Source organism: Hyperolius riggenbachi, chromosome 2 (assembly GCF_040937935.1).
Source record: "Hyperolius riggenbachi isolate aHypRig1 chromosome 2, aHypRig1.pri, whole genome shotgun sequence".
NCBI classification, from domain to species: domain Eukaryota; kingdom Metazoa; phylum Chordata; class Amphibia; order Anura; family Hyperoliidae; genus Hyperolius; species Hyperolius riggenbachi.
The window spans coordinates 33,584,358-33,597,930 of record NC_090647.1 but is presented as its reverse complement, the minus strand read 5'-3'; the positions used below and the strand labels follow the sequence as shown (position 1 = coordinate 33,597,930).

General features: G+C 48.1%; 1 protein-coding gene across 2 annotated transcripts in view; it reads right to left on the bottom strand.

Moving 5' to 3' along the window:
- The window catches only part of PAAF1 (proteasomal ATPase associated factor 1), a 35,474-nt gene that overhangs the window by 6,266 nt on the left and 15,635 nt on the right, over positions 1-13,573 (bottom strand). For both annotated transcript variants that reach the window (XM_068266622.1, XM_068266623.1), the window contains 4 exons: positions 12,596-12,790; positions 11,101-11,192; positions 5,434-5,549; positions 2,928-3,010 (listed from right to left, as the gene is read on the bottom strand). In XM_068266622.1, the coding sequence (XP_068122723.1) occupies positions 2,928-3,010; positions 5,434-5,549; positions 11,101-11,192; positions 12,596-12,790 (486 nt within the window). The remainder of the gene's footprint in view (positions 1-2,927; positions 3,011-5,433; positions 5,550-11,100; positions 11,193-12,595; positions 12,791-13,573) is intronic.

The window sequence follows — 13,573 nt, the reverse complement described above, 5'->3', positions numbered from 1 at the left end:
CAGCTCTGTCCTCTCATTGGGGATACAGTACAGGCACTTGTCCTAGAAATGGCCCAGCATGCCCTGGTACATTCTCTGCTGCACAGGAGCAGCTCTGTCCTCCCATTGGAGGTACAGTACAAGCACTTGTCCTAGAAATATCCCAGCATGCCCTGGTACATTCTCTGCTACACAGGAGCAGCTCTGTCCTCCCATTGGAGGTACAGTACAAGCACTTGTCCTAGAAATAGTCCAGCATGCACTGGTACATTCTCTGCTGCACAGGAGCAGCTCTGTCCTCCCATTGGAGGTACAGTACAAGCACTTGTCCTAGAAATATCCCAGCATGCCCTGGTACATTCACTGCTGCACAGGAGCAGCTCTGTCCTCCCATTGGAGGTACAGTACAAGCACTTGTCCTAGAAATATCCCAGCATGCCCTGGTACATTCTCTGCTGCACAGGAGCAGCTCTGTCCTCCCATTGGCGGCACAGTACAAGCACTTGTCCTAGAAATGGCCCAGCATGCCCTGGTACATTCTCTGCTGCACAGGAGCAGCTCTGTCCTCTCATTGGGGATACAGTACAGGCACTTGTCCTAGAAATGGCCCAGCATGCCCTGGTACATTCTCTGCTGCACAGGAGCAGCTCTGTCCTCCCATTGGAGGTACAGTACAAGCACTTGTCCTAGAAATATCCCAGCATGCCCTGGTACATTCTCTGCTACACAGGAGCAGCTCTGTCCTCCCATTGGAGGTACAGTACAAGCACTTGTCCTAGAAATAGTCCAGCATGCACTGGTACATTCTCTGCTGCACAGGAGCAGCTCTGTCCTCCCATTGGAGGTACAGTACAAGCACTTGTCCTAGAAATATCCCAGCATGCCCTGGTACATTCACTGCTGCACAGGAGCAGCTCTGTCCTCCCATTGGAGGTACAGTACAAGCACTTGTCCTAGAAATATCCCAGCATGCCCTGGTACATTCTCTGCTGCACAGGGGCAGCTCTGTCCTCCCATTGGAGGTACAGTACAAGCACTTGTCCTAGTAATATCCCAGCATGCCCTGGTACATGCTCTGCTGCACAGGAGCAGCTCTGTCCTCCCATTGGAGGTACAGTACAAGCACTTGTCCTAGAAATGGCCCAGCATGCCCTGGTGCATTCTCTGCTGCACAGGAGCAGCTCGGTTCTCCCATTGGAGGTACAGTACAAGCACTTGTCCTAGAAATGGCCCAGCATGCCCTGGTGCATTCTCTGCTGCACAGGAGCAGCTCTGTCCTCCCATTGGAGGTACAGTACAAGCACTTGTCCTAGAAATGGCCCAGCATGCCCTGGTACATTCTCTGCTGCACAGGATCAGCTCTGTCCTCCCATTGGAGGTACAGTACAAGCACTTGTCCTAGAAATGGCCCAGCATGCCCTGGTACATTCCCTGCTGCACAGGAGCAGCTCTGTCCTCCCATTGGAGGTACAGTACAAGCACTTGTCCTAGAAATGGCCCAGCATGCCCTGGTACATTCTCTGCGCACAGGAGCAGCTCTGTCCTCCCATTGGAGGTAAAGTACAAGCACTTGTCCTACAAATATCCCAGCATGCCCTGGTACATTCTCTTCTGCACAGGAGCAGCTCTGTCCTCCCATTGGAGGTACAGTACAAGCACTTGTCCTAGAAATATCCCAGCATGCCCTGGTACATTCACTGCTGCACAGGAGCAGCTCTGTCCTCCCATTGGAGGTACAGTACAAGCACTTGTCCTAGAAATATCCCAGCATGCCCTGGTACATTCTCTGCTGCACAGGAGCAGCTCTGTCCTCCCATTGGAGGTACAGTACAAGCACTTGTCCTAGAAATATCCCAGCATGCCCTGGTACATTCTCTGCTGCACAGGGGCAGCTCTGTCCTCCCATTGGAGGTACAGTACAAGCACTTGTCCTAGTAATATCCCAGCATGCCCTGGTACATTCTCTGCTACACAGGAGCAGCTCTGTCCTCCCATTGGAGGTACAGTACAAGCACTTGTCCTAGAAATGGCCCAGCATGCCCTGGTACATGCTCTGCTGCACAGGAGCAGCTCTGTCCTCCCATTGGAGGTACAGTACAAGCACTTGTCCTAGAAATGGCCCAGCATGCCCTGGTGCATTCTCTGCTGCACAGGAGCAGCTCGGTTCTCCCATTGGAGGTACAGTACAAGCACTTGTCCTAGAAATGGCCCAGCATGCCCTGGTACATTCTCTGCTGCACAGGATCAGCTCTGTCCTCCCATTGGAGGTACAGTACAAGCACTTGTCCTAGAAATGGCCCAGCATGCCCTGGTACATTCCCTGCTGCACAGGAGCAGCTCTGTCCTCCCATTGGAGGTACAGTACAAGCACTTGTCCTAGAAATGGCCCAGCATGCCCTGGTACATTCTCTGCGCACAGGAGCAGCTCTGTCCTCCCATTGGAGGTAAAGTACAAGCACTTGTCCTACAAATATCCCAGCATGCCCTGGTACATTCTCTTCTGCACAGGAGCAGCTCTGTCCTCCCATTGGAGGTACAGTACAATCACTAGTCCTAGAAATATCCCAACATGCCCTGGTACATTCTCTTCTGCACAGGAGCAGCTCTGCCCTCCCATTGGGGGTACAGTACAAGCACTTGTCCTAGAAATAGCCCAGCATGCCCTGGTGCATTCTCTGCTGCACAGGAGCAGCTCTGTCCTCCCATTGGAGGTACAGTACAAGCACTTGCACATTTGTTGGACTACAAGGTTAAGTATACCTTAGGGCTGCATAGCCAGGCTGGACAAATCACTAGTACAGTATCCAGGGTTCATTAAAATCTGCAGCTGTCACTTGACCTCCCTAGCTAGTCGCCGGGAGCTCAATGCAGAGTATAGCGCGCAGCAGGCGTTTTTACTCACCTCCCGGGGGGTCCGGACGTAATAACAGCATAGATGGAATAGTTACCTTGACTGGCAGCAAAGCCCTCTCTGAACGGAGTCAGGGATAACACCGGGGCTCCGGACTTGCAGATAGTCTGTATGGGAACTCTGAAACGAGACACACTACAGTAAGGGACACAATCTGAACCGCTCTATTATATGGACAGTTTAACCACTTTGCATTCTTTAGTTTTCACATTTTAAAGAGAACCAGAGATGAAGCACCCTCATGTACTTTACCATATATATCAGTGGGGACATTAGAGAAAACACCTACCCTGCTCTCTGTTTCATCCTTCACTGCTCAGCCTGCTTGTTAGCAGCCCTGATAAAATCCCAGACTGAGCATTCAGTCTGGCTTTGAAAAGACATCAGAGAAGACAGACTCAGCTATAATGATTCCTGAAAAGCCAGACTGAATGCTCAGTCGAGGATTTTATCACAGCTGATAACAGGCAGATTTAGCAGAGAAGAATGAAACAGAACAGGGTAGGCGTTTTCTCTAATGTTTCCATTGATATATATGGTAAAATACATGAGGGTGCTTTGTCTCTGGTTCACTTTAAGGTGGGCATACATCTCATGACTTTGTGGCCGATCGACCATCCGATTTTATAGTTAACAAATCAGATGAAAAATCTGTGCCGCCAAGTGCATGCCCAGTCGACAATGTGACCACTTTTAGGCCTAATTGGTCACGTGTATCGATCGGATGTTGGGCTGTCGTTGTTGATCAGGTGTGCGGTTGTTGATCAGGTGTGCGGCATAACAGCGAGTGATATCGGGACAAGCGAATGCAATGAATGCCCTGGTGCTGTTCTCCCAGTGTATAAACGTACGTGTGCATTTATACATTACTTCTTCTGTGTTGCAGTGCCCATCTGTCGTCCAAATACGCCGCTCTTACATTTGATACATAGAGCTAATGGGAGAGTGGTGGATTCGGAAGACAGACAGGCACCACAACACAGGACAAGTAATGTATAAAAGCACACATACATTTATACACTGGGGGGGGGGGGGGGGGGGGGGTGCGCAGTGGCGGATGGGGCAGACTTGGCTGACTCCCAAGAGATTTAATGCTGAATTAGATTGGGAATTGGTCTGCGGTGAATGGGCGGACGACAGATCTCTCTCTAATCACCGGTATGTCCCGGCAGAACCATAGGGCTATCATTGGAAGACAAAAGACCAATAGGAATCCTCCATAGCACCAGGGAGGATTTGCATTGGTTCATTGAGTGGTGGACCAATGAGAATCCTCTCTGTTGCTGGGCAGGATTCTCATTGATCTGTTCCGTGGTAGCTCTATGTTTCTGCTGGGGCTCTGAGTTTACAGGCACTTGGAGGTGGTCTTAGGCACTGTAGTGAGAAACATATGGGGGCTGCTATATGTATTTCCCCTTAAACAATACCAGTTACCTGGCAGCCCTGCTGATCTATTTGGCTGCACTAGTATCTGAATCACACCAGAAACAAGCATGCAGCCAATCTGTTCAGATCTGAATGTCAAAAACACCTGATCTGCTCCATGCTTGTTCAGGGTCTATGGCTAAAAGTATTAAGGGCAGAGGATCAGCAGGGCTGCCAGGCAACTGGTATTGCTTAAAAGAAAATACATATGGCAGCCTCCATATCCCTCTCACTTCAGGTGTGCTTTAAATAGTAAAGGAGAGAAAGGGTCCGCACTTGTCAAAAAGAAGCAACCTTTATTGGATGGACGTGTCCATAAACAGCCTTAAGGACAGATAGTCCGAAACATGTTAGCTATCTAATGTTGCCTTGGCTGTTTATGGACATGTCCATCCAATAAAGGTTGCTTCTTTTTGACAAGTGTGGACCCTTTCCTTTACTGTGACTTTTGCATTTGCTGGCCAGGTCGAGCGCTGTCCGAGAAGTAGTGGGATGTAGCGGTGTTCACCCTGCAAAAAGTTTCCTGTGCTTTAAATACTTACATGATCCAACGTAATTCAGGTGCTGCTCCGCCCCCTTCCGGAACGCAGTCATGCTTCCGAGATCTGCTGAAGCTCTTCAGAAACCTCCACCTGTATTACTGTGGCCCGCCCCCAGCTCGGCAGCCACCAATTAGGATGCGGCTGCCAAGCTGGGGGTGGGCAGAGCCTCTGCAGAAAAAAAGAATAAAAAAAAAAAAAAAAAAAAAAGGGCACAGTTGCAATTCCGAGGGGAGCAGAGCCAATCACCTGCTGGAATGAACTACGTTGGATTAGCAAATAACCCTGAGGCCACAGACCCTCCCCACCCCTGTATCATTAAGGCGGAGCCTGTCAGGCTCTGCCTTTTATCACTTTAGGTACCCTGTAATGTTATTAATATGCATGATAAAAAATTGCTATCCAAAAAAATTGCATTTAAAAAAAAACCCAAAACACATCACAGGAATAAGACTCTAAGGACAACACTCAACCCCCCCCCCCCCCCCTCAAAACGCACATATCAGACAAGTGAAAAAATCGAGTTTGCATGCATGTGTGTGCTCCCAGCCTATGAGTGAAGGGGCAGAGTGATCTCACTTTGTGCTTCGGACGTCCAGCTGGTAGATGTTGCCATCTTGGCTCCCGGCGAGGAGGAGGACGCTGGAGAGGAAAGTGCAGCAGTTGAAAGCGTCTGACCCATCGAAGGTGAAAATCTGCAATTAAAGGGTAATGTAAGGAGGCCGCTCTAGCACTGGGCGAAACATGAACACCGGAAGTTCCTTCCCCAGCACAGAACCAATCACCTGACCTAGCCCACCTCCTCCCACTGCTGAGAGACATTAACAATGTGGCTTGCACTGCAGCTACAGTTGTTCTCAAGTAAAGCATTTAACTCTTCCCACACCTATTGTAGAAGGTTTGTAAAAGCTTTAATTTCCTCAAAACACCCTGCCCTGCCTGTGCGCGCACACGCACACGCACACACACACACACACACACACACACACACACACACACACACACAAATAATTCTCACAACTTTTCATTACCACTTTTACAAAGACACTAGAGTAGGGGAGGCTTAAAGCTTTTTACACGCTTGTCAGGTTCCAGATCGGATCCATGTCAAATGGATCCGATTTTCTGAAAAACTGATCCGTTTGAAACGGCTCTGATCTGGATTGTAGGGCACGTTCCGCATCGCCACTCACCTGTCGCGCCGCCAACGCTCATCCTGCCACTCGGCTTTCGCCCAGGCTTCCACAGCCAAGAGGCCTGCAGAAGCGTGGCTCTCCACAGGCCAATTCTGCCTAGCAACAGGGAGAATTTTTATTGGTTCAGCATCGATGGGCTGCACGAGGATCGGAGAAGCCTCTGGAGCAGGGGTAGGGAACTTATGGCTCCGGAGCCAGATGTGGCTCTTGTGATGGCTGCATCTGGCTGGCAGACAAATCAGTAGGGGTTGATTCACTAATGTACACTGCTCAAGCAGCGCAAGTAACATTTTCATAGTAGTACACACTGCTGCTGTAGCATGCACTACTAACTTACTCACGCTACCCCAAAACGAACGGCTGCTCCAATTGTCCCATTCTGGACTCTGTCAGGTCCAGTGACTTTGTAGGAGGAGATCCCTGCACTTTGTTTGTCCCTGCCTGTCACTTGACAGGCAGCCTATTGGGCCAGAGTACAGGGATCTTGTCATACAAAGTGAATGAACCCCCAAGTCAGCTAGCTAATTGTACAAGCTGTTGGTCGGTTTCTCTCCTGTCTGGCTCTCCGGGGAAATTGCTAATTTTGCTGAAACCCAAGAGAAGCTGAAGAAGAGTCTGACACTTCCGCTACCTGGCGGATCAACTGTATGCACATCACCATGGCAACAAGGACTTGAGCCCTACTGTCCGAGTTTGAAACATATTGTATGCCTCTCCAGGAACTACATTTTAACCACTTGAGGACCACACTCTTTTCGCCCCTTAAGGACCAGAGCCTTTTTCTCCATTCAGACCACTGCAGCTTTCACGGTTTATTGCTCGGTCATACAACCTACCACCTAAATGAATTTTACATCCTTTTCTTGTCACTAATACAGCTTTCTTTTGGTGCTATTTGATTGCTGCTGCAAGTTTTACTTTTTATTATATTCATCAAAAAAAACATGAATTTTGTCAAAAAAATGATTTTTTTTTACTTTCTGTGCTGACATTTTTCAAATAAAGTAAAATTTATGTATACATTTTTGTCCAAATTTATTGTGCTACATGTCTTTGATAAAAAAAAAATCCATTCAGTGTATATTTATTGGTTTGGGAAAAAGTTATAGCATTTACAAACTATGGTGCCAAAAGTGAATTTTCCAATTTTGAAGCATCTCTGCCTTTTCTGACCACCTGTCATGTTTCATGAGGTCCTAAAATTCCAGGATAGTATAAATACCCCCCAAATGACCCCATTTTGGAAAGAAGACATCCCAAAGTATTCACTGAGAGGCATGGTGAGTTCATAGAAGATTTTATTTTTTGTCACAAGTTAGCGGAAAATGACACTTTGAGACAAAAAAAAAAAAAAAAAAAAGTTTCCATTTCTTCTAACGTGCGACAAAAAAAAATGAAATCTGCCACGGACTCACCATGGCCCTCTCTGAATACCTTGAAGGGTCTACTTTCCAAAATGGGGTCATTTGTGGGGTGTGTTTACTGTCCTGGCATTTTGGGGGGTGCTAAATTGTAAGCACCCCTGTAAAGCCTAAAGGTGCTCATTGGACTTTGGGCCCCTTAGCGCAGTTAGGCTGCAAAAAAGTGCCACACATGTGGTATTGCCGTACTCAGGAGAAGTAGTATAATGTGTTTTGGGGTGTATTTTTACACATACCCATGCTGGGTGGGAGAAATATCTCTGTAAATGACAATTTTTAATTTTTTATTTTTTTTTACACACAATTGTCCATTTACAGAGATCTTTCTCCCACTCAGCATGGGTATGTGTAAAAATACACCCCAAAACACCTTATACTACTTCTCCTGAGTACGGCGATACCACATGTGTGACACTTTTTTGCACCCTAACTGCGCTAAGGGGCCCAAAGTCCAATGAGTACCTTTAGGATTTCACAGGTCATTTTGAGACATTTGGTTTCAAGACTACTCCTCACGGTTTAGGGCCCTAAAAAGCCAGGGCAGTATAGGAACCCCACAAATGACCTAATTTTAGAAAGAAGACACCCAAAAGGTATTCCGTTAGGAGTATAGTGAGTTCATAGAAGATTTTATTTTTCGTCACACGTAAGCGGAAATTGATTTTAATTGTTTTTTTTTTTTCACAAAGTGTCATTTTCCGCTAACTTGTGACAAAACAAAATCTTCTATGAACTCACCATACTCCTAACGGAATACCTTGGGGTGTCTTCTTTCTAAAATGGGGTCATTTGTGGGGTTCCTATACTGCCCTGGCATTTTACGGGCCCAAAACAGGCGAGTAGTCTGGAAACCAAATGTCTCAAAATGACTGTTCAGGGGTATAAGCATCTGCAAATTTTGATGACAGGTGGTCTATGAGGGGGCAAATTTTGTGGAACCGGTCATAAGCAGGGTGGTGGATAGGCGTGCTAGGGGGGGTGACAGGAGGTGATTGATGGGTGTCTCAGGGGGTGGTTAGAGGGGAAAATAGATGCAATCAATGCACTGGGGAGGTGATCGGAAGGGGGTCTGAGGGTTTGGCCGAGTGATCAGGAGCCCACACGGGGAAAATTAGAGCCTGATCTGATGGGTAGGTGTGCTGGGGGGGGGGGGGGGGTGACAGGAGGTGATTGATGGGTGTCTCAAGGTGTGATTAGAGGGGGGAATAGATGCAAGCAATGCACTGGCGAGGTGATCAGGGCTGGGGTCTGAGGGCGTTCTGAGGGTGTGGGCGGGTGATTGGGTGCCCTAGGGGCAGATAAGGGTCTAATCTGATGGGTAGCAGTGACAGGTGGTGACAGGGGGTGATTGATGGGTAATTAGTGGGTGTTTAGAGGAGAGAACAGATGTAAACAATGCACTTGGGAGGTGATCTGACGTCGGGTCTGCGGGCGATCTGATGGTGTGAGTGGGTGATCAGATTGCCCGCAAGGGGCAGGTTAGGGGCTGATTGATGGGTGGCAGTGACATGGGGTGATTGATGGGTGGCAGTGACAGGGGGTGATTGACAGGTGATCAGTGGGTTATTACAGGGAAGAACAGATGTAAATAATGCACTGGCGAATTGATAAGGAGGGGTCTAAGGGCAATCTAAGCGTGTGGACGGGAGATTGGGTGCCCGCAAGGGGCAGATTAAGGTCTAATCTGATGGGTAACAGTGACAGGTGGTGATAGGGTGTGATTGATGGGTAATTAGTGGGTGTTTAGAGGAGAGAACAGATGTAAACAATGCACTTGGGAGGTGATCTGATGTCGGGTCTGCGGGCGATCTGATGGTGTGGGTGGGTGATCAGATTGCCCGCAAGGGGCAGGTTAGGGGCTGATTGATGGGTGACAGTGACAGGGGGTGATTGACAGGTGATCAGTGGGTTATTACAGGGGGTAGAGGCATACAGTACATGGCGGGGGGGTCTGGGGAGAATCTGAGGGGTGGGGGGGGGTGATCAGGAAGGAGCAGGGGGCAGTTTAGGGCATAAAAAAAAATAGCATTGACAGATAGTGACAGGGAGTGATTGATGGGTGATTAGGGGGGTGATTGGGTGCAAACAGTGGTCTGGGGGGTGGGCAGGGGGGAGGGTCTGAGGGGTGCTGTGAGCGATCAGGGGGCAGGGGGGGGGAGATCAGTGTGCTTGAGTGCAGACTAGGGTGGCTGCAGCCTGCCCTGGTGGTCCCTTGGACACTGGAACCACCAGGGCAGGAGGCAGCCTGTATAATACGCTTTGTATACCTTACAAAGCGTATTATACGCTTCCTATGCGGCGATCGTCGGGTTAACAACCCGCCGGCGCTTCCGATTGGCCGGTTGATGTCACAGGTGGGCGGAGCCTATTGCCGGAGGATGCGCGTGCATAACAGCGTGCGATCCCCGGCCAGCAGCCACATGAGGACCCACCACCGATGGGCGTATTGCAGTCGTTTAGGCCCCGCTTTTGCCGCCGCCCATCGGCTGGGGGCGGTCCTCAAGTAGTAAAATATGTGCCGTTTATGGCTCTCTAAGCCTAAAAGGTTCTTGACCCCTGCTCTGGAGCATCCACAGTCTCCTCTCTACTGAGGCAAGTCTTTTGTGTATTTTTTGTCACAGGTTTACTTTAAACTCTCAAAAGAGGGCAGGGTCAGGTGATCTGTGCTCAAAAGCAGAGATTGGCTGCTAACAGGGGCGTAACTAGAGGAAAGCAGCCCCTACGATCTCAGGGGGCCCCAAACTACTAACCTTCCCTTCCTCTGATACAGGGGTCCATCCTTCAGATCAGGTGTTTTGCGGCTACACTTGTCATGGGTGTGATGAGCACGATTGCCACACTTGTTGTATGACCCTTGTGAGATGGGCCCCAAGGCTGTGAGGGGCACCAAGGAGGCAAGGGGAAGGGGTATGACCATTGAGGAGCACCATCAGAGTTTTGATGAAGGGCCCTGTGATTTGTAGTTACACCCCTTACACAATAATAAAGCCTGTGCTTCTAAATATCGGTTATTTATCCAAAACGATACTTGATATTCAGGAAGTGATGCATTATCTGTTACACTACTGGGCTTATGTCTAATGCCTGGCACACGCACTATGCAATTTCCTGTCAGACTGACGGTCAAATCAATCATTTCCGACAGGTCCGATGTGATTTCCGATGGTTTTTATGATCAATTTTGTATAAAAGATCAGAAAAAAATTTATCAAAAATCAGATCGAACGTGTTGGAAGTTATTGATTCAACCGTCATTCTGACAGGAATTATTGGATCACAGTAGGGGTGGAGTCATTCCTCCCCTGCGAGCCTTGGGCACCCCACAGTTACAACATTAGCATAATCATTAGTAGTGCAGGAAGGACTACCCCTTCCATACAACTGTCCTCCCATCTCCTGCCTACTTCCTGAGAGGCATGATGGGATAGCGGGAGGAGTTTGATTGCACTGTGATCCCTACATGAAATAGAGCTAAACAATCCAGTCTGTCTATCTATCTATATTTATTTTTATAAATTACTCGGGCATTGTGCACCACTTTAGGCATTACTGTATTTATGTAAATTAAATATCCTATTAAACAATGGGGGGCTGAACTAGGCTTTTGTATTATGGTGAGAGGCACTTACCGATTGGCGGCTGTGCAGACTAACCCCCTCCAGCACCTTATCTTCCCGCGCCAAAAGCAGCAGCTTCCCCTCCGTGCCGATCTCCCGGTCGCCTGCAGAAAAGAGGACAAACTGTTAGTAAAAATAATAAATAAATTATAATAATAAAAACACAGGATGTTAACAATAGGTCTGCTTCCATGAACGCAGGAAGTAGACACACTGCAGATTTATTGCAGGATTTGTGTCAGTTGTAACAAAAATGTTTTTATTATATTGTTGCTTATCTTTTAGAGCAGAGAGGAAGTTCTGAGTTCAGGTCCGCTTTAAATGTTAGGCCCCGTTTACATCAACAAACGCGGATGGCCGTGCGTTTGGAACGCAGAGCGTACGAACGCACGCCATCCGCATTTGTAGGCGTTGCAAGGTTGATCCCATTCACTGAAAGTGAATAGGTCAGCCGCGCATTTTGGTAAAAAAAATGCGTGCAGCATGCGTTCCCGGACCGCACTGGTACGGACCGCATGCACTGTGATCATCAGACTGTGCAGTCTATGCACTTTCTGACGTCCTGTGTGTCGGGCTCCTGCACGTGTTGCCGAAATATACACTGTTAGGGTTTGTTCGCTCTACGGGAGTTTTTGCACTTTTCTCAAGCACAGGCGATTTTCAAAATCGCCCACAAAACGCTTGTGCAATGAACCTTCTATGAGAAGGTTCATATCAGCGTGTTGAGCCCACTTAGCGTTCAGCAAAGCGGTGCCTGTACCACTTTTGGGGCGATTCCGCCTCAAAGGAAGGTATAGGAAGAGCGCTAAACACTCACAAAATCGCTTTGTGGGGCGATTGCGTTCCCGTTTTAAACAAATACATTGTATTTATTATTTATTTTCCGGGTCAAAGAGTTCACTTCCTGACTTGCGTCAGAGAGTGAAAAAAAGCTCTTAGAAAAGCGCTTTTAACAAAAAAAAAAAAAAAAAAAAAAACTGGACTCTACTTTCAAACAGATTCAACTTACAAACAGTGTTCCGGGTTTGTCAGGCAGGCCAGTGCCCCAGTGTAGCGCCGCCACTGTAGAGGGGGAAGGGGTGTATTGGGCAACACACAGAGTTCAGGAATGTGTTGAAATAAAGGCCTGTGTTACCGCACTGAAAAATATCTGCAGGCTGCAAGTACACTATGGCCTGGTGCACACCAGAGGAGTTTTTCTGAGCGTTTTGAGTTTTTAAATCTGCTGCTAATGTTATCCTATGTGTGTGTCTGTGTGCACACTGGAGCAATGAGGTTTTGTAAAAAAACCCATCACATTACATTGGGAAGAGCTTTTGAAACCTCTAAAAGCTCTTCCCAATGTAATGCTATGGGTTTTTTTTACAAAACCTCATTGCTCCAGTGTGCACAGACACATAGGATAACATTAGCAGCAGATTTAAAAACTCAAAACGCTCAGAAAAACTCCTCTGGTGTGCACCAGGCCTATGCGACAGCCAGAGGGTCAGAATTCTATATTACTCACTGGGCGGATTCTCCGGGGTCCCGAGATTCACTGCATTGTCCGCCAAGCCTATCGATATGCCGTTAATGGGCACCCCGCAGTCTGCCACTACAGCCAGGCAGGCTCCTTTCCCACAATCCCACAGTCTGGCTGTACCATCCCGCGAACAGGAAACCACATTCCGTCCGCGGTCCACAATCGCCAGGTCCAGGATTCCTGCAAGACAGGGGAGCTCACTCACACCATATTCACAGGTTACATCTGAAAAGCGATTGTCTACCCGTGAAAAAATTAAGACAAATATAAATAGTGCAAATCCTAACAACCTATTAGAATGTAATAGTGTATAGAAACAACAAGGTGGGCAGAAGACTTTTCATAGGCAAAGTGTGTTTGTCACTGCCATACAGCTTGCTTCTTCTTCTCTCTGGATTCAGCTGGCGGCACATGTTATTGGATAGTGAAATGCGACGGGTGTTGGAGAAAAGGCAGCCAGTGGTATGACGGCAATCTCGGATGGAGCCGCGTGCCAGGGCAGGTGAGTTGCTCAACTGCAAAAAATGGTGCAGGGGAGAGCCCAATTTGGGAGGGGGGGGGGGGGGGGGGTAAGACCCTGGGGCAATTGCCCCTGTTGCCTATATATTGGGATGGGATGATTCAATAGGATTGTGAACAAGTGGAGGAAGGTAAAGACAAAAGAAATACCGAGAGCCCAATATAGTGTAGTGTGCAAAACAAGGGGTTGGAAATGAAAAGTATATAATGTATATACTCACAAACGTGGGTTACCTTCTAGGTAACCACTGTATAGGCAGGCGAGGAGATTAGACCTGTCCTCACTCAGGATTAAAAGTCACTCTCTGTAGATAAGGAAATAAGGGGCAACACCCCTCCACCAGAGGTGGATATTGATAATGTAAGAGTGAACCGAGGCGCCAGTAGGATAAAAGGTTCTAAAAGGCTTAAAATCCCTCAGGAGATGGTGGTGGACTCGCCTCC